Consider the following 26,908-nt stretch of genomic DNA (forward strand, 5'->3'; position numbering starts at 1 on the left):
AAAAAATATTATCAGACTTAGTTTTTGTTAATAACGTGTATTCCCGTCTCAAAACCTACTATTTTATTCAAAAATGTTTCCATGCGGTCCAAAAGGTCGTATTTTATACTTTATTAATAATTTTAAAATAATTATTGCAAATTACGTTTTTTTACATAATTTGGGTTTTTTTCCTAATTTTACGGCATATTTTCTCAGTCATTGCTCCGCATCAATTACTTGTCCTCTGATCATTATGGTGTTTTCATTTTGTAGGTCATTAATACATTCTAGTGTTAGGTACAGATACAGTCTTAATTTTCATAAAAACTAAGGTATTAATCACATATGCAACACTCCATTACACAAATTGTACTATTTTGCTGGATAATTTTTAAGGCTCAAGGTTGGAGTCCCTCCCTACCAGCGGCACTCCCAGAGATTATTTCAACTTGCAAATGATATTTTCTTTGAAATAATCCTCTCATAGACGGAGAAAAATGCTGTAAGCATTTTCCTCCAAAATCCTTCACCAAGGGCCTTCACTAAGGGCATAATGGATTGGAAGCTGTTAGACAGGGAGAACTGGAAACTTGGCTGGGCCTTCTTCTCCACATGGGCGCAATTAGGGTTAACACGATTTTTAACTATTGGAGGTCAGAATTAGTGTGAGTACCGATATTCGAGAGAAAATGTGCCGTGATAGGTTTTTAGGAATGATGCAGGCTCTTCATTTCTCCGCTAACCGTGAAGGCATCCGAAGGACAGTGACTGCAATTTGCCCAGAATGTGAAGGTCAACCAAGGCCTTGCTTTCAAATATATCATAAACATTTGTGAGAATTTTTATTGAAATGTTTCAATTTTGCAATAACTCTGAGGTAACATAGATTTAAAAAAATGTTTATCCCATAAATTTATATTTTTCTTGCCGTTCATTGTGTGTTCTACTTCTGTGACTTGAAAAAATTAAATCTACGGCCGTTGAAACAAAAAAAATACACGTAAAGACTAATTCCAAGATATTTCCGCCATTAACCTAAGGAATCAATGGTAGAAGAAGTATTATAAACGGAAATATGAAAAGTTCACTCCTTCATACAAGGAAAATTGCATGTGTGTAATGCGGGTTGCGTGAATTGTCAATTACTGGTGACGGGTGGCATACATGTATGTCATTAGGGTTTTTTACTAATTGCTTGAAATAGAAACAAAAAAAATTGCAAATTCTGTTGTATTACTTCCAAGACCACCGTTATGAAGCAAAATCACCCTTCCGTCACTGGAGGTTTCGGTGAAAATATCATCTGCATTGAATGTGTTAAGTGGACAAAAGTCCAAAAATGAAAGTTTGAAATGGGGTTTTTTTAGTATTAGGTTGGGTAATAGGATGTTTGAACTGCATAACAGTGTATTTCACGGGTTGGTATGTGTGCACCTTCGCGTAGAAATAAGTGTCAAAGTGGGAGAAAAGCGAAGCACTGGTCCCGGAGTCGCAGACGCCTAAATGGACGGTCGATTTTAAACTATCATTACAGTACACTGGTGCCTTGGATTTTATTTTTTTAACTTTCAATCAATTGGAATAAGTATTGAAAATATAAATTGGCTTTTACTATTTATATTTTCGAGAAAGTAGCCCTGGAGAAATTAATTATCATGAATGGAACGTCGTTGATTTTTCACGATGAAAAGTTTAATTTAATTAGAGAAAAGTTATATAATCGGACGCAATCGTAACGTGATTTTTAGATATATTATTAATTGAAGAATGAGCTAAATAATGTAAAAGAAATCAACTGCCATCGAGTTGCAAAAAGCGTTTTATGATAAAGGATTAGCTATGCATGACAAGCCGAAAGGGAATCCATCCGGCCGCTATGGCCGCATAGCAACGGGTAAACTATAATATAAACAGTGTCCATTAAGATATTATTATTTTGTAATAAATCAAATTTGATTGCATTATATATTTTGTCTACTCATAGATACAAGCGGTGAAGTTTTCTACACAAGGGCTGAGATTTTTGAAATGTAGAGAGGCCATTCCCGAGGCTCCCACCCTGTCGTGAATGAAGTGCTCGAAAGGGTTATTTCCGTTCAACTGAGGTGTACTATTCGATTCCGGAATGCCAATTAAGTACTTTTTCACTCTCTATGCGCAATAAACCATATTCTATTGTATTTTATTTTTGAAAGTTGAAACTACCTCTTCAATGCAGTATTTTCTTTCTTTGTGCATTGGAAAATGGTACATGCAAACTTAAGAGCAAATCTTTATTTTCCTGGTAAGCATGATGGTTTTTTCAAAGAAGTTGCTTAAATAATTTTGCTAATTTTATATCAGATTTTTGCTGACCACTAGGGTTATTGACGTAAATTTTTTTAATTTTTATCATTTCAAATTTTTATATATAATCTATTTTTACAACTAATCAAGTTACATTTAAAATTCTAAAAGTAATGAAATTGAAAAAAAAATCAAAAATATTGAAAACTTAATATTGAATTTCATTAAAGCGGTCTCTAAAACATAGATATGAATATTTTAGGGTAGTTAGTAAAAGTTTTTGACTTTTGTCCGTCTAAAGTGGGGTTTGGCCCCACTGTGCGACGGCGCAATTCGACTCGTTTGGAGACATCCATAGAGGCCTATAGTCAATTGAGAGAATATCACCATGCTGAGGACGGCGGCAGGCGATAAATCAGATTGTTTAAAAGCGGCCTACGTGGCCGCGGCTACAGAATGTTACAATGTTGGCGAGAGCGACAAACTGACGAACCTTTAAATGCACGAGTTAGCAAGCAACTCGCAAAATAAAAAAAAAACATGGACGCCATAAAATCAGAAAGTAATATACGCGTTTTTAAGACTTTTTTTCACTTTTTGGCCATGAATACCCTGCAGACCATTTCGGATTTGGGCGCCAAATTCAAATCCTCGCCACGTTCCGAGCCGGTTGCAAAGCACCTACTTTATGCGATCGGTTCTTGATACCGGTTTATAAATAGACCTTGAAGTGACAGGATATTTTTTATCCGCAATGGTACAAAATATCGCGCCAAATTCGCAGAAAAAGTGCTTAAACGCGAAATTTCGTGGAACCAAGTGAATTTCGCGCAGCCTTGGAAATTTCGCGTTATAATTCGCGTTTCGCGGTTCGCGAAAATTCGGTGCCCCTACCTATAAGGTATGAGAGAACAGAGTAGAAATAGGAAACAGCATCATTAACATCAATATTGCGTAGCAGTTCAGGCCAATTTACCATGTCAAGATGACTAGAAATAGCTAAAAAATCACAGTTTTTAAAATCATATATGCACATAGGGGTATTCTGCTGAGTAAAAGAGGCACATGCTAATTTCAAATTGGTGCTCAGAGGAGGATGGTGATAGTCAATAGGGAGGATGTGGTCACCAGCAGTGTATACTTCTTGGTCCATCACAGATGATAAAACAAGGTTGAGTAGCACTCCACGCTCATTCTGAATCATATTGCACTGATATAGGTCACTACTCGCCAGAAATTCATTAAACACTCCACAAACATAATTATTTGGAGCTAGCATGACACCATCACTCCAAATAGCATCTGGAATATTGTAATTACCGAATAGGAGAAACTGATGACAGCTTGGATAACTATGTAGTATCCTTTCCACCGTATCAAAATGCTATAAATAGACATCAGGAGCAGATTTGGGCGGGATATAAACAGCACCGACAAGTGCGACATTGTTGTTGGGAAGATGAATACAAATGAATACTTGTTCCACCGTTTCACTCACAATCTCAACCTGGGACACCTTGATATCATTTCTTACAATGATCATAACACTACCGCCACAAGATTTGTTACTTGTCTTGTTTCTCAATCTTTTCTAAAGATGTTAAAATTAGGCAGGCCAAGTTCAACATCACTGATATCTTCAGATAGATTGGTTTCAGACAGAACAATAACGTCATAATGTGAACAATACACCCCAGCCCTCAATCTAGGTAATTTTCATCTTAACCCTCGAACATTCTGGTAATAACAGTAGAGAACTGAGGTGTTTATACGTTTTTTGTGGATTTGTTTACAATTTTTGGGACGCCGTTCACATACTTAATCGTGATGTCAGACTCACCAGAAGAAAGACAAGTACTCAGTTCTTCACGCACTTTGTTTATGTATTGCCTTTCCGAGATGGTCTTATCTCGCGAAATAGCAATATTTTTCAGTGGCCCCTCAGGGTTGCTTGATTTTAACGTGTTGAAAGCCTTAAATAGATCTGTTGGTTTGAGACCCTCATTTAATCGTAACTTCACCGGACGGTTTTTCCCGTTGACGACCTTGCCTTAGGGTGTCCCAAAAAAACCGAAAGTTTGAAAGTTGAGGGGGCATTTCCATTTTCCTATGCGAATGCATGAAAAAACATCCCATAAAAATTTTCAGCTCAATTGGACAATATTTGACCCTGCGGAAACGCATTCAAAGTTTGAATTTTCGAGTTTTCCAAATTTCATGCAATGTTGCCTACCCTTCAGGAGGCTCGAGTGTTAAAAAACAACCAAGTTTAAGTTCAAACCATCTCCTCTAGCTCTGTAGTCACTGACAGCAACACTTGAGTCAAAATGAGCTTCATAGCCACAACTTGGTGTGTTTACAAGTCCCGCTCGCCATTGCGGCCGCCAGGCGCCAGTCGAGTGCATATGGCCCCGCCGTGTTGCGTTGAGATTCGAGTTATGCGCTTTCGGAACATCGCTCTGTTTAAGTTGAAAGTATCCCGGCTTAGTCTATCAGTCACTCGTGGAGTTTAGTGTTGTGCACTAACTGAGAACGCGAGGTATTGTCGTGTGTTCCGAGTTCGAGGCTGTTTCGGCGGAATGATCATGAGCATGAAGTCGAAGGATACGCCGGTTATGCGAAGTACGACAAGTGCGTGGTTGGTGGGTAATGAGTCCAAACATTTGCCCGGCAATGGTAAACTCCCAATGCTGCGTGAAGCTCTCAAAGTTTTCTTTTACAACCTACACTGTTCTCCAGGATCGATGTCAACGGCAGATGCAGAAAGGATTACAATCAAAGATTTACTTGTTGTGTGAGGAAAGTCTAATATTCCTATGCAAGAGGTCCGAGCAGCCATTAAGTAGCTCCTGATAGCTTACGAGAACTACCGTGCCCTTAGGAAAGACAGAAATAAAACTAGTGAGAAGTCAGTGTCCGCAAGAGAGGAATTCAGCAAAGTGCTCGACCGTCTGTTTGACATCGGCTGCAAACACGCCCTTTCAAAAATTACTGTGGAGGAGGATAAGTTGTTTTACATATTAGTGAAAACTGATTGAAAAGGATACATGGCGGGTATTGATATAAAGTGGTGTAAGCGTTTAGAAAACCGAAAGAGACTTCAAGAAGAGGATTTTTAGAGTATAATGTCCGACAGCCTTGTGAATGCTTCCCTAGATCGGAGGCAGACGTCCTCTGCCGCTGGGTCTATGATAGTCCAGGCTGTCGCCAATGCGACATTATATGCGTTGGGTTTTAAAGGGGATGAAATCCATTTAGTATCTTCCAAATCTCATCTACATAGATTGAGAGTGAATAAAAGGACCGAGACAGTAAGGCTTATCAAGCAAGACTTTCACCCTCAAGTTCCTTTAGTAGTGCACTGGGATGGGAAATTACTTCCAAGCAATGAGGGTATTAATAATTTCTTTTTATGGCGGCAATTATTCAATTTTTATTTATACTTTCTCCAAAAAATTGTGGCGTCCGGGCTTAACACAGCCTATGCAGTCGCAGGTCTTATCAAGGATTGGAAATTACTAGTTTCAAACTGTACAGTCAGGTCATTACCACGGTGTTCGATACAACTAATAAAAATTCCGGCCGATGGAACGGAGCTTGCGCACTTCTTCAGCAGCAGCTTGGCAAAGAACTCTTACACCTTGCATGCCGACACCACATTTTTGAACTGGTGATAGGTGCCTTGTTCGATTCCTTGATGGGAACAAGTAATAATCCTGTACTGCCGTTTACTGACCCTTGCGCAAAGAATGGCCGAAATTAGACAAAGGTACTTGTCACTTTTAAGAATATAGAATTTGTTAAATTTTTACTCGAGCTTTTTTACTCACATGCTTTTCCTGATTTTCACATACGCTTACCGTACAGCGGGAACGACAAGAGGCTGTTTGAAGGATATTTCAAATGTAGATGACATTATTAAATTTTGTATTCTTCAGCTGCAGGTTCGTAAATGGCAAATGTCAGGATGTTCAGGGTGATTTAAAGTGCATCCTCAGGATTAGTATTTAAAATTATTCCCCATATTATTTCAGAACCACCATCCTCCAGACGACTAAAAAGAACTTTTGGAGTGGTTTATAGTGCGGTTAGGTGGTGTGGTTCCCGAGAAAGAGAAGTATGTGGTGCACCCCCCGGCCCAACTGACAAATCATTGTGGATGATTAAGGAGATCTACGGTTTTAAAACGTGGATTTTTCGCAAGTAATTGTGTTAGTCAATACATGATAGTGACAATTTATTCAAATTGTGTTGCTTCATTGCAAGTGCATTTATGAATCATTGGTACACCTGTCCCGTGGCAGTGAGCGCTCCGAGAAAGGATCTTGAGCTACGTAATGTCCTTGTTCGGAAGAAAGACCCTCACTACGCAGCAGCTTTGGCCAAGTTTTGTAACCATCTATGGTATCTTTCCGAAAACTTGAATTGTATGGCCCTCTTCAATGAAAATGGTTTCTGACGACGAGAAAAGAGACATTGCGGAAGCAATCAGAGACAATGAGAGGTCTGATGATGACGCACCTCGGGCTACTCTTCCGCCCAATCGACCTAATAGTGAGCTGACTCTCGCTGACTTCGCTTCGAAAAATTGGGTGAAGTTTTTCAAAATTATTGGTATTTCGCCGACATTTTTGTCGCGAGATCCGTGCACATGGAAAAGTGACGTAGATTATCAGAAGGGCCTATCTATAGTTCAACACCTTAAGGTTGTTAATGATACTGCAGAGAGAGGAGTTCAATTAATAAAAGATTTTATAGTCAAGAAAAAATTGACCAATAATGAGGCTCGGAAGCAACATCTGTTACTACTTGTTAAGCGGTTTAGGGAAATGTGTGAAAAAAGTGGCAAAAAAGCTCTAGTTTTTCATATATCTTGTTTTCTCAGTGCTTTTGTATCCGCATTGTGACAGTATAATAATATGAGAGCATTTTCTTTCAGAGGTTTCTAATTTTAAATACCCCAAGCCCCTTAGAGCTAGGCAACATTGCATGAAATTTGGAAAACTCAAAAATTCAAACTTTGAATGCTTTTCGGCAGGGTCAAATATTGTCCGATTGAGCTGAAAATTTTTATGGGATGTTTTTTCATGCATTCGCATAGGAAAATGGAAATGCTCCCTCAACTTTCAAACTTTCGGTTTTTTTGGGACACCCTAACCTTGCCTGATCTATGCGTAACGACGTTTCCATTTGCGATTGTAGGGTCGATCTCAGAGATAACAGACAATATCTCCCATTTGTCCTCCTTTTCATGAGCACCATTGTCCTTAATGCAGAAAAGAATTACATTCCTGCTACGATATTCCCTATCCGTAACCTCATTGATCACGGTTTCCATAAAATCAGATGCTTCTGTAGTGGGATTAGCGGGAACAGGATTAATCAGTCGTTCATTTTTCAATTGGGCCAACTCTGTTTTCAGATCCATCACCAAGGCTTCTAGTTTGATGATAAAAGCGGCACAACCACAGTTCACTCCACTATCTGCCATCTTACTGCTATCAGGTGCCTTAGATCCTGGCGTGGTTGGAGCAGTTTTGGGGTTGCTCCCAGAACAAAACCAATCGAGTTCAGGCTGACTCAAATATATCTTAAAGATGTTGTCTTTGATTTTAGAGCACCTTTTGTGTACATGAACGCCACACTTGCTGCATACAATATGTGAATTATTCGTATCAACGTTTTTGAGACACACCGGGCACTTATTAGTACCCGCCATCTTGCACTGTTTACGATATAAAAGCAATAATGCACTGAAAACAAGCTTAAAAGTAGAGGTAAATGATCAATATTTTTGAAACGTACCATTACAACCTGTATACAGCAAATGCATATTAACAATAACACATTTATTACTAGGGCGCTTCCCTAAAAGCAGTTCCATTGGGAAACAAAAATTCACGTAACCTTTGACATTGGATGTTACAGAACATTAAGGCAAGGCACGAATGAAATAATTCCTTAATTTAATATTAAATATCGTAATCTGTGAAACGGATCATTAATAACATCATAGTATTAACATTAATCAAGCAGAAGACATTATATATATTTGAGCGCTATCGGAATGACGCAACATGGGAAAAAGTGATTGCAGGCCGTATGTCGCTGGGTCATTCAAAGTAACACCTATACGAATAATCTAAAACAACGATTTTCTTCATGTGAAAGAAAAGTATCAAAATTTATGAAAGATGGGATCCCCATACCCATTCAATAGAAAAACCAAAGTTATTTAAAAACTAGGGCGCTATCTCATTTCGAAACTGAAAGAAATTGTAAGTAGGGCTTCACATTTGCACTGAAACATTCAAAAAAGTGAAAAGCGAACTTTATTCAAAACGCAATCAAAAGTTTTACATGCAATGACGAAATGAAGACACAGCAGGAGCAGTTTCTAAAATTGGATGTAACAAAGTAGGACGCTAAATAATAATAATTGACCTACCAACAAATCAAAATAAAGTTTTCAATGGGTCATTATTAGGGACATGCAAAAGTCGCAAATGCGATAACGCGAATTTTAACGCGAATTCCGGGATTTTCCCGCGAAATACGCGATTTCCGGGGTTTTCCCGCGAATACGCGAATTTCGTGTTAATTGCGATTTTCTCCAATTCATGGGCGATTTTCACTAGCTCAGACGCGATTTTCACCATTTTTTTCTTCAGCTCATGCTCCTCCCACGAAATTATTTTTCGAGACGTACATTTAAGCCGTAATTTTTTCACTGCATTGGCCGCTTTCCGACGCGGCGAATTTCCATGGGCCGCCGTTCACGGCACAGCGCCGTGAGATGTCTCGTTAGAAAGTGCCCTGAATTTCACGGAACCGTGCTGTGAACGGCGGCCGGCGAAAAGTCGTTGCGTTTGAAAGTAGCCTCAAGGTAGCACGATGTGTATTTCACGCCATAAACGGCGCACCGCCGGGCCGGATTGAACCTTGCCTTGCTGACCGTCAACAACGCCGTGCCGTCAACTGCGCGAGTCGACTCGCTTGCAGACATGCATTGAGACCAATGGTTATTTAAAAGCACAGTGCCGTGCCGTTGACGACGGGCGGAGCAAAGCAAAAGTCTGAAAGCGGCAAAAAGTGGCTGTGCGCCGTCTATTCCGTGAAATACACACGGAGCTACATTGTGGCAGCTTTGTGCCAAAACGACTTATCGCCGGCCGCCGTTCCCGGCACAGCGCCGTAAAATTCAGGCCACTTTCCGACAAGATGACTCTCTGGATTTCACGGCGCTGTGGCGGGAACGGCGGCCCGCGGAAATTAGTCGCGTCGGTGAGCGGCCAATGCCGTGAAAAAATTACGGCTTAAATTTACGCATCGAAAAACAATTCCATGCTGAGCAGAAGGAAAAAAATGATGAAATTCGCGTCTGAGTTGGTGAAAATCGCCCATGAATTGGAGAAAATTCATGGTTTCCACAAAGAAACACCCTCGAGGAAATAAGGCGACTTGTTTGTCCGGAGGATGTCTAAACCGCATTCACGATGTCTACAAAGTAGCCAAATTGCCATGGGAATCTGATGGTTGACTTAATACAATTACTGGAGGGTTCAAACTATCAAATACTCACATTCTATAAAGAGTTAACCCTTTCGCTACTAATGACGAAAATATGCGGCAGGACGTTTCTTGACCCGGGAGACGAAAGGCGAAAATTTTCGTCTGAGATTTTCCTACGCAGGCCTAATGCCGAAAATACGTTTCCTTGCTCTCCTCCTTTTATGATATTTGTGGGTTCGCAAAGTCTTAGTTTCGGGACCCAACACAGGCCAACACCATGGACTGGCAAAATCTGTAACTTCCGAAATCCGGAAGCATGAACCTAGACCCTCGTCTCTTATTACCTCTCTTTGTGGCAAGGGACCGCAGTCATACACTTGTTCATTCAGTTAGTATGCGAAATAAATATATGGTTCTTTCTCAAAAAATATAAACGAAGAATTGAATTCTTAGTCTTTTGGCAGCGTTTACAATTTTTAAACGAAATTCTATCACAAATATTAACTTATATCTCGATTTCAGTATAAAATCAACATGGAAATTGTTAATGCATTAAATTCGTTAATGCTGATGGTAGAGCTTCATTCAAAATTTAAAAATTCTCAGAATAAATCGAGGAATTCAATTGAAAGTCTGCAATTTACGTGCAAGCAACAATCATCCATATAGCTAATTCACATGAACAAAGCATGAGTTGACAGCGAACCAATGCTGCTGGTAGGGTTGTAAACCATGAAAGGAGGGAGACCAACTACCCTCAGAGTCCAAGATAATGCAAAATGCCCACTAGGAAGGATCAGAAAAGGTTGGTGTTGAGAGTGTTTGATTATCTGCAAGACCTTTAACAGATGTCCAACATAAATGCTCCATACAGAGGAGACCGAAGAGTCTCTTGGGGCTCAGTCCTGCATTCATGCTAAGGAGAGAACTCCACCATTTTGAAAGAGTTAAGGAAGTTAAAAATGAGCCTCCAGAAAGTTCATAAGAGTACTTTTTTTTTAGATAAAACCACTTATTACATCTGCAAAACATGAAAACCTCTAAAGCAGCTGCTGTAAAGTCAATACCTATGCAGATGGCTGAAAAAGCATCAACCAAACTTAGTTCTCTTATGGTAGAAGACCTAAGCAGAAAAATAGGTATTTGAAAAGATCTCAGTTTTTGATCCCCAAGAAGTTCCGTCTACAGACATGAACCCTGACTTAAAAACAAAAAATTCATGGCCTGGAATCAATGGAGACAGAGAAGTTGATGCTGGGGTTGGGAGAATTACAGAAATTACTACAAAAGTAAAATTCCCGGGGTTCAGTGGATGTAATTAAAGCAATCCAGGAGCTCAAATGTCTGAGACATCGTTTGCATCTAAGTGCCTATTAGCAATTTGGATCCCTTCTGCAAACATGGACTGAGAAAGATTTCTTTCCTGCTATAGCACTGTATTAACAGATATGAGAACAAAAGTAAAAGATGACAACTTGATCACAATAGCAATATTTCATTTGAAATTACAGACATTTAAAAGTAATTTCTCTCTATGTAAGCTAGAGATATGGTTACGCGAAGGATAAAATATGTAAAATAGGTTAATTCAGTCAATACTCCATGTATATTATTGCTTTAATTATTCCCGATCAATAATATCCTAAATTTTGGGCAATGGGTGGGCCACTGGAAGGATGGCTCTCAATCAACATAAATTATTTTGCCGTTAAAATAACACCGATTTCAGGGCAAAATAACATCGCTTTTGTAGAAAAATAACACCACTTTTGGCTATAAAATAACCCCACCTTTTGCATGTCCCTAGTCATTATTTAAAAACTGAAGGGAATTTTCTATCGTAACTCCTCTAAATTACGAGAAAGAAATCGAAGATTACGCAGCGTCCATAGCTCAAACCGTTTAACAATATTTACAGTAACATGGAGTCAACAAATACTACGGCGCCCACCTGAAATCATGCAAATGAAAGAAAATTGAACACACTTGGAAGTCATTTTTTTCTTACGACTGTGACATGCCTAGAGCTGTGATAAAGCATAGATCACAGAAAAAAAAACATGAAACCACACGGCAAAAATGAAAAGCAATCATGCAATAAACTTAATCCTCTTTAAAAACTAAGCTTGGGCTGGCCCAACCCACAGTCTCTTCAACCAAATCGAATCCAGGAACAGTAAAAATTTTATTAGTTTTTAATTTTGTGCTGAAATGAAAGGAAAACCGTTACACACTTCAGTAAAATCAAGACATAAGAACATGAGTGTTTGAAAATAATTTTCCTGCATTAAAGACGGTGAAAGAAAATAATTTACCAGAAAAATATTCGTGAAAAGGGTTTAAATTCCTTCCTCTTAAAAAACTTGAAAGCGAATTTCAGATCGAAAGTCATAAATATTACGAGTTAAGAGATCTAAGATTACGGAACTCCCATAGCCCAAATCGTTTTACAATAAATAGAGTAACCACGAGTCAAAAAATAATAGGGAACCTACACCTAATCATCCGTATGGAAGTGAAATGACATGAATTGGGAAAAATTATTTCCCGACGACTGTGCCTGGCCTAGAGTTATGATAACATATGGATCACAGAAATTACATGTTACACCACAAGGTGAAAGTAAAATATAGTCACATAAACCAACCAACAAAAACATCGAAGTAAAAAATTAAATTTGTAATTTTTTAAATACTCCATGAGAACTTCAGATGGAAACTCATCTACATTACGAGGTGAGGCATCAAAGATTGCGTAACACTCATAGCCCATACCGATTTACATTACATAGAGATACAACCATGAGTCGACAAATACTAGGTCCCCCAACCCAAATCTCCCGCATGGAAGGGAAGTGATATGAATGGGAAAAGATTTTTGCGACGACTGCTCCTGGCCTAAAGCTATGATAACACATTAATCAGGGAAAAAACATGTTCAACCAAGGGATGAAAATGAAAAACCATCATCTATTTACTTCTCCCCTTTGAAATCTAGTCCTGGGATGGCCCCACCCACAGCCTGCGACACATGCTCAGAATCTGAAAAAGGAAAAATATTTTAAATTCTTTTATTTTTGTAAAAAAAAAGAAATTTACCACAATCATAGAAGAAATTGAAACACAGCGATGCCACCGTTTTAAAATTTAACTGAAACATTTACAACACTACAGGAAAATGATTGACCAACAGAAAAATCGAAGTAAAAATTTAAATATGTCATTTTTAAAATACTCCATAAGAACTTCAGATCAAAACTCATCTACATTACGAGGTAAGAAGCAAGTGCTTTCTAGAAATGAATTTCCTCCTGGAGAGTGACTTGCTGGTTCTCTTGCTGGTAGTGTCCTTGTTTTACTTGGAGATGGAGCTTTCAGAATGCATAAACATGGCTTGAAAACTTGATCACTTGAATAAATTATGTGGAATTACAAAGTCCTTTCCTCTCATTCTTAATGCTAGTTTCAAACCTCAAAAGATGTGGGTGCAGCATTTTGAGGAAGTGCTTATCTGAACAGTGGCTGTATATTAGGGTAGCTATGGTGTTGCACTCTACTTAATAGTGTAGGCATCACAAATTACTAGCTGCATGTGTAACACTTTTACCTCTGTGTATTCCTTGAGCTGTTGGCATGGGCCCCTTCACATCAGCCTTTGCTTTCCACGTTTTGATTATTCTCCCCTTGCGAGAGGCCTGCTCTCCAAACTGTTTTGAACGGTGGCATCAGCGCACGGTGCAACCTCTTTCCCTCCTGGCCAGCCGTGCGCGCTCCTTCTTCTCTCACTTTCGGCTAGACTCCTTCCTTTGATGCATCCCAATAGATGTGTGCTGCTCCATAACTTAGGAAGTGAAAAGTTCTGTGCATTCATAAATTAAATCTGGGCAATATTTTCCCTCTGGGACTAGCCACTAAACATAAAGTTTTGACCAGATCATGACTGAGTGAATCTGTTTGAATCATGAGTGTGGCTTATTGTGTTCCAAGATCTTTCCATCTTCAACCTGAATACATATAAAGGTGGAGCTCTCAATCATTTGCACACACCCAACAAAACAACACTCAGAGTGTGAGGTTGTGATGAGGGAAATGAACTGACCAGCCATCTGGTTGAAAGGCTGTCAAGTGATGGGTATGTTGTAAGCCATTATAGGGCAGAGCTTTGAAAGGTATGGTGATGAGAGCTATAAATGGCCTGTTTCTTTTGTAGGTGTCACATTTCTCTGTTGGTCGAGTGATGAAGGGCCTGGAGAAGAGGATTGGGGCTTCGTCTCAAAGCCATGCATTCCATGTCAACCGCCTTTCATTCCTCATTTTCAGCCAAGCAAAATTTGGAGGCTGTGATGGAGGCAAGAGAAGATTAGAAATGTTCCTCAACAAAACAGTAAGTGGGGTGTATTGGATCAGTCCCGTGCTTTCATTTTCCTAGTATTCTGTTTTTATTAGATTTTGAAGATAGACAACAACTAATCAGTGTCAAAGTGGCAGATGACAAATGTCAATGTGGGAAATGTATGGAGAAGAAGGGAAAGGGACAGTAGACATTCATTTGTGAATACAGCAGGACCAGGAGAGTGGCAACTTGGTTGTGAGGGGGTTTGGTGGACGTGAGTGCTGTGTGCTCAAATCGCTCATGAAGACTTGTCAAAAATATAGCAGTTGCAGTCGGCTCCTGTAGGAACAGGTTGGATCTAAGGTTTCCGCAGGGTTTCTCCATGTGAGTCTTAGCTTTCGGGCGATCCTCCGCATTGTGTTGTCCATACGTGACGACAGTTTCTCCAGCCATCCTGCTGGCATTTTCAGGTCAGAAGTGGCGATGCATAAATTTGAATGTCTTATGTAGGCACTTGGGAGATCAAGGAACTTGTCTAGATCTTGTCAGCTATGGGGCCAAGTGATGGATATGTCATGAAGATGTTCATGGAGGAGTTTGAACAAAAAGCCCTCAGCAGTGCCATGGAGAAGCCCTCCCTTTGGCTGAGGTACATTAATGACACATTTGCCATTTGGCCCCACAAGATCTAGACAATTTCCTCCTTTGGCCCTTAACCTGCTACCATCTTCTATGACCTTTGCAGACTGCTCCCATTGTCTATTGATGATTTGAATTATGCTTCTACTCTCCGATTCCATAGGTGCTTAGAAGTTCTTCCTTTGACAAGTAGATGCCATGGGGACATCTTTTACTCCTCTTTTTATTTTTATTGCCCATCAGTAATGGCCAGGAACCCTCAGCAGCTTATTTCAGCTGAAAGGGTTAACACCTGAATGGGCAACATCCCGGCATCCATTTCACCATGGAGACAGAAAAGTGTGGTCGGATCCCCTTCCTGGGCGTCATGGTGGAAAAGAAGAAAGACGGAAGCTTTGGGCACTCTGTCTACAGGAAGAAAACCCACACAGACAGAAATCTACTTTCTACTTCTCACCACCATCCGGTCTGTTTAAAACCCTGATTCACCGTGCTAAGACTATTTCGGACTAAGACTCCATTCGGAAAAAAATAGAACTTCTCGCCAAGGCGCATTATAGAAATGGCTACAAGAAAAAGACAGTCCTATAAAGAACCTTATGGAGTGACAACAAAGGAAATAAATCTACAGAAGATTCGTCACGAGAGAAACCCGCAGCTTATGCTGCCTTTCCCTGTGTGGCAGGAACCACGGAGAGAATCGCCAGAACTCTGGCCAAACATAAAGAGGTTCACTGCCTAAGCAGTAGGACAAGATCTTGTGCTTACCATATGAGGGAGCGTATCAACTGCAATGCTCCTATGGTAAATGTTACATAGGAGAGACCGAATGGTCTATCAAAACCAGGATAAGGGAACATGAATGTGCCGTGGAGAAGAAGTAGTTTTGCCTTTCTGCCGTCTCGGAGCATGTGTTGTTGGAACTTGGCCACACTGTGGACTTCGATAAGCCTAAAGTCTCCTGTAATGAAAGCTGGTACTATCCTAGGCTAATCTGAAAAGCTATAGAGATAACTAAGCATTCTGAGAACTGCAACAGAGATGATGGCTACACATTAGCCAACACATGGAAAAGGGTCTTCAAAATCAATGACCAATCAGAGTCCGCCTGAGAACCAACCAATCAGAACTGACCTCCAGTCCCCCAAGTACCTATATAAGATGTCCAAATTCATACGTCGCCACTTTTGACATGAAAACGCCAGCAGGATGGCTGAATAAACTGTCGTCACCTATGGACAATACAATGCGAAGGATCGCCCAAAAGCCATGACTCCTATAGGAACATTATCTTTGAAGGGGTGAGATTATGTGACTGCAGGCTCAAGTGAATATGTATGTGTGTCCATGATAAACAGTGAACCCCTCGCATGCCTGACTGGTTCACTCACCGTTGTAGACCAATTCACGACCACTTCCAGAAGGGCTGTAATAGGTGCATACATATGGCATGGAGGTGGGTGACTGAAAGCAATTTGGAGGAAAATTCCAAAAAACCGTGACCTTGTGCACCTTTCTTTCTCCCTTGATTCTTCAAAATGGTGCCAATTTTGGTTTTCCATGTGTGCCTCAGGTCGGTGACCTCTTACGCTTATGATTAGTGTCTTTGAGGCTAATTAGCCTATTCTTAAGTACAGAGGAAGCCCATTTTTACGAGTGCTCATAATCCCTCGGAAATCACTCGTAAAAACAAGGGCTCGTTGCATCCAAAGGTGTTGAATTAACCCACCTAAGTCCCATAATTGTTCATATTAACAGTTTTTCTTTTGTTTTCGTGGTATTTAACAAAGTAAAGAGTCATTATCAAGCACATTCTGGTTGAGTATCAACATATATAAAGGAAGAAACAGGGGATTTTCAATCACATAAAATATTAATTCCTCCAGTTTCTGAGATTTTATTCCCATTCTTATATTTTTGGATCGCCGAATAAATCTACTAGTCGGAATCAATATATTTGGTATGCAGTGGAAGTTTTTGGATAATTTTGGGAATGTGTTGAGACGATAATATCAGTTTTGTCCAGTTTTCAACTGTTAACATATCCCATGCTGACCGATTTTTAGAGAAAATGCTTTTTGGCTGACATTTTGGCAAAAATTTGTATTTTTTTATTATTATTTTAACGGAGTGATCTTATGAGTTATGATGCTGGGTACATGTTTTCTCTCTTTTTTACCAGAAGTAATCTTTCATTTGTTAAAAATTTTAAATTAAAATTTTCTAAGCATCCTACCAAACTTGTAATACCTTCCCGCAACACACCCATATGCTTACGATATTTCTTTGCTCTTTGACAGTACTGCAGCGTAAACCCATTCAGACGTAATCACTTTCTGGAAAAAACTAATGAAAATAGTAATGCAGCTAATTTCACCTATTTTAATCTGGAAATTATTCATTTAAATACGATTTTAAATGTTTTATTGCACTAAAGTAAATATAGCAAGTATTATCAATATTTCCTGCAAAATTGTTGTTCCCCATGATGTAAATTGAGAATGAACGATATTGTATCCTCTGGAAAAGATTTTGACAATATGACATTCATAGGTTTATAAATAAAAATGAAAATTTGTATCAACAAAGAATTATTGTTATGAAACATACTGTTTCACAAATCAGAAATTGACTAGCATGTGAAGAAGAATTTTTCATTTACTAATTACTATACATCAAATAATATCATTTTTTAACACGTTGCGTACTGGGGTATTAAATTCCTTTTAACCCTCTGTTCCGGTAGTTTTTTAAACATCACTCACTGAGCCAATCTTCCATCCGAAAAAATGCCATAACTTATTTAAAAATTAAAATTTTTTCGTGCAATTTTGAATTTAATACTCTCAAATAATTTCAGAATCCCTTTCTGGTGTGATACTTTATGAAACATTTTCCCTTGTGGAGTGGAATGCCGCAAGTTGAGCACACATACCTTGTTTCTTTTCTAATTTTTCTCGTAGTGCACATTTTGCATCTTCTAGTGTGATATTTTTTCGTCCCCTTCCCCACAATAGGAACGAGATGGTGTTTGCTAAGGTCTCTCGATAAGCACTGTGGGTGATCTCTTGAAGGGGCCCGTCCTGTTGGCTTATCATCGCAGTCATCGTCCGAGGCTGATTCACTCGACTCCTGCCTACTCGCTGCTCTCTCTTTGGCGGTCTGGAGCAAAAAGCCTTTGAATCGAATGCCATTATTTTTGTTTAGAGTTTTATAAACTCTGAAAGCATTGAAAATAGCACAATTTATTAGCCACAGCACGACTTTCTTCAACCATTTCATTGTTTTTCTCATGATGGAGTAATGGGATAAGTACATATCCGCCCTGTCAACACCTTTCATGCACGCATTGCATTTTAGAATACAAGTGGGTTTTTTGATTGCCTGTCCTGTAACCCAATCTTTTACCTTTGAGTCACCCATGCTGGCGTTATGAACAGTGCTAATCATTCTTACTTCCCTCTTGTCTTTCCAAACCACTAGTAACACCTCACCTTTTCAAGAGAGCATGCTCTGTCCCTTTTTCAAAGTTTTTGCCTCGCTCTTCAATGTGGGAGGGAGTCCCCGATTTGGTCTTATGGTTCCACACACTCTTACTTTGTTATCTAAGAGCAGTTCTGCAATTTTCACACTATTATAATAGTTGTCTTGATAGACATGATGCCAAAGATTGAGATGTGGCTTCAAAAGAGACAAGATGGTTTGTTCTAATTTTTTCCCCTCGGCTGAATAAATTTCTAAATTACCAATGTAGCCAGAATCACATTCACAAACCATTCGAACTAGTAACCCATATTTTACAATTTTTGCTGGATTATAGGTCTTGATTTTCAATCTTCCTCTCCATGGAATCATGGCTTCATCAAGTGACAATTCCTGCTTTGGTTTATACACATTTTGAAATTTTTCAACTAAGTATTCCACGGTGGGTCTTATTTTATATAGTCTATCCGAAGCATCTAAGAATGCTTCGTTATCACTAAAATGCCACACTTTCCATATCTGCTCAAATCTGTTTCGCGTCAGTAGCTCTCTAAATATTTTTGTTTCGATGAAAGGATCTGTACTCCAATACTCCTTCAGTGTATCTTTCCTCACTTGACCCATCAGAACCACTTGACCACTTCCCTGTTTTTGGCATTCTTTGTATTTATGCTCATTTTGACGGTAATATAAATTCGATTGATTGCACATCATTTTAAAAAAATCATTACCAAGAAATAGTGAGACTGCATCAAGGATATTAGTGGAATTTTCTGGAAATCGCTTCACTCCAGGTTGGCTGAAAAATTGCTCTAGATGTCTATCAAAATTATTTTTTCCCATGAAGTAGAACTTCCTGCCAAAGTATTGTCTTCATTTCACTCGCATCGGAGTCACTTTCACTGATAACTAGAAGAATAGATTTTATAGTATTCATATTCACCACAACATCAGAATCGCTTTCACTTTCGTCGCTCTCTTCGTCATAACCTAATGGTACATCTGACAAATCATCAGCACATAATTCTAACAAAATTCCTTCTTCATCCAAAGTCTTGTCCTTCCGATGTGATGCCATAATATGGAATAATCTTATGAGTGGTTTTTAGAGCACAAATGCGAGCAAACCTTCGAGCGAGAAAAACTTGACACCAAATGCACTATTCACTGGGACTCGGGGAAACACCAACTGCTCTAGACACATTGGGAGAGGAAACTAACCCAGAGGCAAGAAAAAAGTTAGAGAGCATCAACTTCCTCCATGGCATGGACGTAAAGAACTGGGGGCCTCATTGTGAGTTCCCCAGTTCCTTTTGTCGAGAATGTTTATGTTGACGGAGCAGAGCAGTCCACTTGCTGAGAGTGCATCTCGAAGAAGCAGCGATGCAGATAATGGTCAAACTCGCCAGATGAAACAGGGCCATGTGGATAAACTCTTCGGAAATAATGAGCCAAGTGTGTGGAGTAAATCAAGGAAAAAGATAAATAAGATGCCAACGCTGGTAAGAAGAGGAATGCAGATTCTGTATGGAGGTGATGAGAATGGAAATATGTGTCTATTAGGGCGTTATGACTTTGGTTTAAACATGGTTAAAAAGCTAATGTTAAGAATATAACTTTACCCAATCAAACGTTATGATGCATAAATTCATTATGAATAATGAACAGCTACTGAAAACGTACTAACGAATACGTGTTGTACGCTTTAAAATTGTTTAGGTTGACGCGCCTAAATGACGAGAATCTTCGTCATCCGTCCGGAACGTTCGGGAAAAAAATGACGAGAATTCTCGCCATCTGTACGCAACGTGTTAATTAAACAGATTTACTTAGAAAATATAAAAGATATGCATTAAAAAAACAATTTTGTCCAGCTATGTAAATAATTTTCAGCATAACAAATTCTTACGTTACCTCTGGAAACACCAAGGACACAATCGAAGTTCAGTTGGTGAATTCTACATTTGTTGTACCTTTTGATGGATTTCCTTTCAATGGGAAAGTAAGGCATCATTTGATCCCAATGATTGATGCCACTCATGTAATGGTTGTATTCAACCTCCAACCTGAAATAAATGACTTGGAGAATAGATATGAATCTATCATGCGACTTCTGTCTCCCGAAGCAATGCAAGTGTTATAAAGGATGGGTTTTCAATTAATCTGGCATATGGGCAATTTTGATAATTCCTGTATGAAAAATAAGGCTAAAATGTGGTGAAATAGTTAAATATTTTCATCTGGTAATTCTTGCTTTAGGACGCGCTTTGCTCTGCATATATCCTAGGATATATATTAGGGTGGGCCGAAGAAAAAGTGTTTTCTTGATCAAATTCGGGAAAGTGGCGAAATGATATAACGATTTTGCATGCAATATTTTTTTCAAATCGGATAATATTAACCACTGCTGCCCGAGCTCTGAAGTTGAAAATTTTGCAAAAAATCAGGCTGATTTCAGAATCAAATGGTTATGAAGACTAATTTTATGCAAATATGGGATAATGGATAATATTAAAGAGTACAGTGGAACCTCGATCTGTCGTTTTTCAGGGGGATGGATGAAAAAAACGATGAATGCGGGAAAACGATCGATGCGGGATAGTTTGTCCGGGTTGCCTATGTCCTAGGATCCGCTGGATTTTTGCGAATTACCGTATATCTCCGAATATAGTCCCCCCTTTTTTTCCAAAAATGGCCGCGGAAAAGTAAGGGGGGGGACTATAATCGAGTGTAATCCAGTTTAGCATACTAAAGGTGACCATAAAGTAATAAATAACGGCATAATGGCTAATGTTCTCGTAGTCTTTCTATTTGAGTATATTTATGAGGATTATAATCGGAGATATTAGTAAATACTGCCACGTTTTACCGGAAATTAAGACAATTTTTACCACAAATGTTGTACAGATACGATTATTCCGATTCAAATAGCATATCGAATATGCGTTTTCACGGAATCCATCGGGTAGCCGCTAATTTTTCTTGGAAAAGTATTGTTAGAATAATTCAATCGACACTGATCACTTAATGATGCAAAACAGTAAATAATTAAAATGAAAACTAAACACACACTAATTAATCGAACACTAGAATTGAATCAATAGTATATGTACCCGCCGCTCATTTAATAACTACACGATTTAAATAATTGCGAAAAATAAACAGATAAAGTGAACCTTTCGTGACGATTTAGCATTTCATTGCGTCCGTAGCTACTATACGTCCATGTGCCCGTGCGGTTCGTGTTTACAACCACTGCCTTTACCGCATTCGCAGGACAAAAACGCGCAATAGGTGATGCATTTGTTTCTGAAAAGGCGCAATAATCGACGACTTTAAACCAGAAGCGCCGGCATTACTGCATTTGATCGAAATACAGCGACTCAGCATCGAAAGTGTAATCAGTTTATTGAGGAATATCTTCAATTCGTCAGGGTTAATAGGATCGATAAATTACGTCGCATAACGTTTCGCAATTATTTCCGCGATATATTCTTTATTAAAAATAATTTTACGTTCAACAGTGAGGTGATGGATCAAGTAGAAAGATGAGGATCAATCCTGCCGCAGATTAGAGGCCTTCAAAGACGGAGTTTCGATGCCAATTTAAAAATAGCCGTTGCAGAATACGCCGTAAATCATATTATTTACAGCGCTTGCAAAGCGCTAATACATCGCGGAAGTCATTTCGGGGGTCTCGATGCGGCAGATTCAAAGAATTAGAGGAAAATATCGTCGAATTTGCGCGCAAATGCAGAGCAGAAGCTCTTTGTGTAACTTATGCAATGATTCGCGACGAGGCATTGAAAATTGATATAATTTTTTTTTCAGTTTTAATGTTTGTTGGAAAAAGTTTATTTCTTAATTTTATTACTTTGATATTTGTAAGTCCTGTAGTTTAATTGTTTTGCTTAGCAGGCATTTGATAGCAATATTTTTATAATATTTATAATTTATTTAACACAATTTTATTTAGATTTCCTAAATTCTTCAGGTCACTTGGATTTGTGATGACTTGATGGGTGTGTTACACTGGATCTAAGGAAGTTTCAGGGTCAAATGCAATACTGTTTATGGGCTTTAAGTTAAAGCTTATATATTGACATTGTCTGTAGTCATTTGGAAATCAAAAATATTAATAATTTGTGAAGGTTTAAAAAATACACTAGCCTTGGATACTTAAAAAAATTTCTCATTTCTTCATTACATCTGGTTAAGGAACTATAAATTACTGATACATGCAATGGATCACAACATGTTTTAGGTATAGTTATTTTGTTGTGATGGAAAATATGTGAACAGATTTGTTCTTAATCTTCACAGAAAATAATAGTTTTTATCGAATCTAGAATCTTAACTTGCTAACCACAGAAAAATTGCCTTCCTTTACATTTTAAAATTTTTCCCAAAACTGAGGTCTCAAAATTGGGGGGGGGACTATATTCGGAGATATACGGTATGATACAGTAAAACCTCTATGTAGTGAACCTCTTTACATCGTAAACCTCCATACTTCGTACTAACCCTCTGGTCCCGTCAGATTTACATGTAAATTTATAGGAAAACCTCTATATAGTGAACCTCTTTATCTCGTAAAAACTCCATACATCGTACCAACAAGACAGCCCCGAGGCGGCCTAACTACCTCCGCAAATCGTACCGAGACAACTAGAGACCATTAATGCAGCCGCGATTACCTACATGGAATGACATTTTCAGCGATAAATGTTTCACGCTTATTTTTTTCTCATACACCTTAAATAATTTTCACGTTAACCATTAGTTAGAGCATCCAACTATCCTAATAATATTAAGTGACAGTAAATGAAGACAGAACACATCGTTTTCTCTCGAATCACGGTCAAAATCGCGCAATAACACTCGCTTTCTTTTACTGATGGCTTTATTTTCTTGTAAGTGCCTACATACTATGTTCAGTTAATAAAAGAGGCGACCAGCGCAGCCTATAATCACTAGCTGACGGAAATATTTCAACTAACTTCACTCCCATCCATGGAGACTGATTGCTCGACCGCATTGCTACTTCCGCTTCTAAAATTAAAATATTTCGAGAATTTTCCGCGACTTGAAATAAATCAAATACAGTTTCGCAATTATTTTATTCCCATATTTCCTGGTGTAGCACTTTCTTACTACCGCCTTGGTAATTTTTTCGATGCTTTCGTGAACGATCGTAGTTTAAAATTTATTGCGCTTTGCGACAGTCATATGTCTTGCCTGCTTATTTATGCAGCGAAATCTGACTATTCCATCGGGAGTCCGGGAAGTCAATTTCTAGCAATACTGAACGAACATCAATCCATGTGCGGCAGTTTTAGGTGAAGGAGGCAGCTAATTAGCTGATACGCGGTAGGGCAATGAAATGTTTTACCGTCGCCGCCGCATTCTGAAGTAGTTCGCCCAGCATTCTCACCGGGAAATCACGTCCTTTCGCAGACCTAGCGTTTCTGTGTGCCCTCGACAGAGTTTTTCTTCGGAACGCTACGTGCATTGTATTTTGGAGAGAGGGAATTCAACAAAATTTTCAAATTTACGCTCAATTTTTTGTCTATTTTTTTGCGGTAGTCACGTGTTTATTATTTTTTAATAATCTTTAACAAGTCACATGTTATAAGAATGATAAATCAATTCTGAAAGATATAATAAGGAGTATTTTCAATTATTTGCCATAAATATGAAAAAATATGAAAATTACTTAATTAATCATAGGCTGATGAAGGTTTTGAGAAATAAAAGAAGGCGACTACTTGACATTACCACATAATTAGCAATTTTCCTAGCCATCAACGAGGACAGGCAGAAGGCAGTGACCTTTGGAATACCATCATTCACCCTCACATCTATTTTAATCCTCATATGGATTTGCTGCGCCTTAGCGGCGCTCGTGGTTTTAAAAATGGTGTAAAAATTTTCCATTCCAATGAATCATTTTGAAATTTTCAGTAGTCTATTTTTTCTGCTTTCTTCGTCTGCGTATAAAATTTTGTTAGCATAGTGTTGATAGGTTACATTTTATTGGCCTCTAATGGAAAAAGTTACGTCGTTGGATTTTCGGCGCCGCTGCGGCGCTCAGTATTTCCTCGTCGCTACGTCGGGGACAGCACTCTCAATGTTAATGTCAAAGCATTTATGTTTCGTATGAAATGCTGTAATATATTTATAATCATATTATTTATATTTCTAAACATTATAAACAAAAAGAAATTGTTAAACAAAAGGTAAATATTACCATATCAATCTTACTTTCTTTCTTAGCTAAGATAAAATTATTTGCGTCGTTATCATGTCCATTGACAAAACTTCATCTTTTTACGAGAATTATTCATAGAAACTCATGGCTAGTCAAAGTTGTTTTTTCATGGGCCTCTGACTTAGTTTTGCTTGGGCCGAGAATTTCCTCGTCGCTACGTCAGGGTCTGCACTCTCAACGCTAATGTCAAAGCAATGTTTCATATGAAATGCTATAATCTATTTATAATCCTAGTATTTAATTTTTTTAAACTTATAAATCAAGTGAAATTTTTTACAAAAGGAAAATATTACAATACCAAATGTGTTTCCTCTTTTAGCTAAAAATCATTATGTTTACTTCGATATAGTGTTAATTGACAAAACTTCAGCTTTTCGCAAGAATTATTCATAGAAACTCATGGCTAGCCAAGTTTTCCTTGTTTTTTTTCCGTGGCTTCCGACTTAGTTTTGCTTGGGCACCTCCGCACCGCGTCCATGTACCTGCCGTGGTGATAGTCACCTTTGGGTAAATCCTAGGGTGACTCTGTTTAGAATTACTCCAAGCAGCAATTCTCAGAAAAAGTTAACACAATGCATTATCCGAATTCGTAGAATAATGCTTCCTCACCGTTGTGTGAATATTTCTCGCTGAATGAGTAACTGTTACTTGCCAGGAGATTCAGAATTTTCACCGACTACCGTGAAGAACACATCGCACAGTTATTGTTATATGTCTTGAACCTTTCATTCGAAAAAAATCCCTTTGTGGCTAAGATAGTCTATACAAAATTGCAGGCGTTTATATAGTTACTGATGATGTGACAGTTTACCATTGGAGTGAAATGAAGATAATTACCCAACTAATTGTGTGATAGAAAATAATTTCTCTTTCCTGACGATAAGTTTAGACTTTACAAGGTAAAAATCGTTTCATTATAAATTGGTGAAAAGACAATTTATCATGAGGTGAACATTTGTGAACATATTTCTCGTTTCTTTGTGTACTGAAATGCACAGATGTTTTATGCATTGGGGTTTTTACTAACGTAAAGGTGTGAGTGAGGAGGAGAAAGGAGAAGGAATGCCAGGAGGTTGTTTTAAGGTGAAGGGGTGGTAGTGTGTTGACTGCCAAGTATCGGGGAATACCCAGATCGTTAGGACCGGTAGGAGTAGAAAATCCTTATCGCGAAAAAGGTTGGAAGTGCAACGAGGCAAGTAGATACAAAAGCATGCTTTTTCTTCATCCTTCCAACGCTGCATGAGGGACAGGGAACAAAAGCCTTGTCAAAACGCCCCGCGGTGGCCCTCCCTTCATTCCAAGAAGGTCCAGCTCGGGTGGGTCATTAGGGTGGAGAGAAGTTCAATCAAGTTTTGTGGGAGGGGGCGAGAAGGTGGTGAATGACGAATAAGGGAGCTTAGTGGGAAGGTATGGACAGTCTCAATGTTTGGGTCAGTGAAACGCTAAGAAAGAAAACGGAAAGAAAATGTAAGGGAAGTCCTTCCAAAGTGAGGGTATTTTTGTCACCCATAGCATTCTTTCATCAGTTTCTCACGCAGAGCTGGACGAAAGAAAAAAGGCAGCTGCTCCTTCTCCCCTACCACCAATAGCACATACTTCTAAGAATTTTTTTTCTTGGATTTCCCACCAATCCAGGAGTAAAACCTAATCTGATGCACTCCCACGCAAAACATTTACCCGGCCATATCGAAGGAAACCTTTCCCTTGGGCTACACGTCCCCAGCGGGGGAATAGGGCTCCGTGGTAGGAAAAGAGTACCGACTCTTCTACCTCCAACTCCAAAGAAGCGTTAGGTTCTTTGACACGTCGCTTATCATACCATACTATTTATATTTCAAAACCCATAAGACTTGATTTTTTTTAATTGCAGGACATAAGCTCCCAGAATATTCGTAAGATTTGTCTTGATCGCCAGAATCTTGTAAAAATCACGAAAGTAAGACTCGTCTCTTCTCACTTAACCTACAACTATTCCATTATTAACGTTTAATAACTTATCCTTCTATATACACTGCAAAGATATAACATATGGTTGGACGCAGCGAAGCAAAATTATGTCATATGGGCATAAACGAATTTTATTCGGTCATCATTTTTAGTATATAGATACATAAAATTATAAACAATATAAACATTAAAAAGCGAAGTTTGTCGAGTTCTGCATATCAGAAAAATATTTTAAACAACAATTACACAAGAAATTAAAACTTTAACTCAAAAATAACAAACAAAGGGAACTGAAATGTAGAGCATTACGGCAAGAAATGGAAAAGAATGCAGCGTTCAAGATTTTTTATTATAACTTCAACAATAAGGGTTTAAATCCAGCAAAACATGGTAAGAAATATAGATAATAGATGTATTTACCATTATAAATAAGAAAACTTGTAAATTCACTCTAAC

General features: G+C 38.6%; 1 protein-coding gene across 4 annotated transcripts in view; it reads left to right on the forward strand.

Annotated features, from left to right (window-relative positions):
• LOC124154735 (transcription factor IIIB 50 kDa subunit-like) overlaps nucleotides 1-26,908 on the forward strand; it is a 67,534-nt gene that overhangs the window by 14,442 nt on the left and 26,184 nt on the right. For 3 of the 4 annotated variants that reach the window (XM_046528631.1, XM_046528632.1, XM_046528630.1), the window contains exon 5: nucleotides 13,990-14,163. The exons of the other annotated variant lie outside the window; for it this stretch is intronic. In XM_046528631.1, coding sequence (XP_046384587.1) covers nucleotides 13,990-14,163 — 174 coding nt within the window. The remainder of the gene's footprint in view (nucleotides 1-13,989; nucleotides 14,164-26,908) is intronic. 4 annotated transcript variants of the gene reach the window in all.

The sequence above is a fragment of the Ischnura elegans genome, chromosome 2, assembly GCF_921293095.1.
Source record: "Ischnura elegans chromosome 2, ioIscEleg1.1, whole genome shotgun sequence".
In the NCBI taxonomy this organism is placed as follows: Eukaryota; Metazoa; Arthropoda; class Insecta; order Odonata; family Coenagrionidae; genus Ischnura; species Ischnura elegans.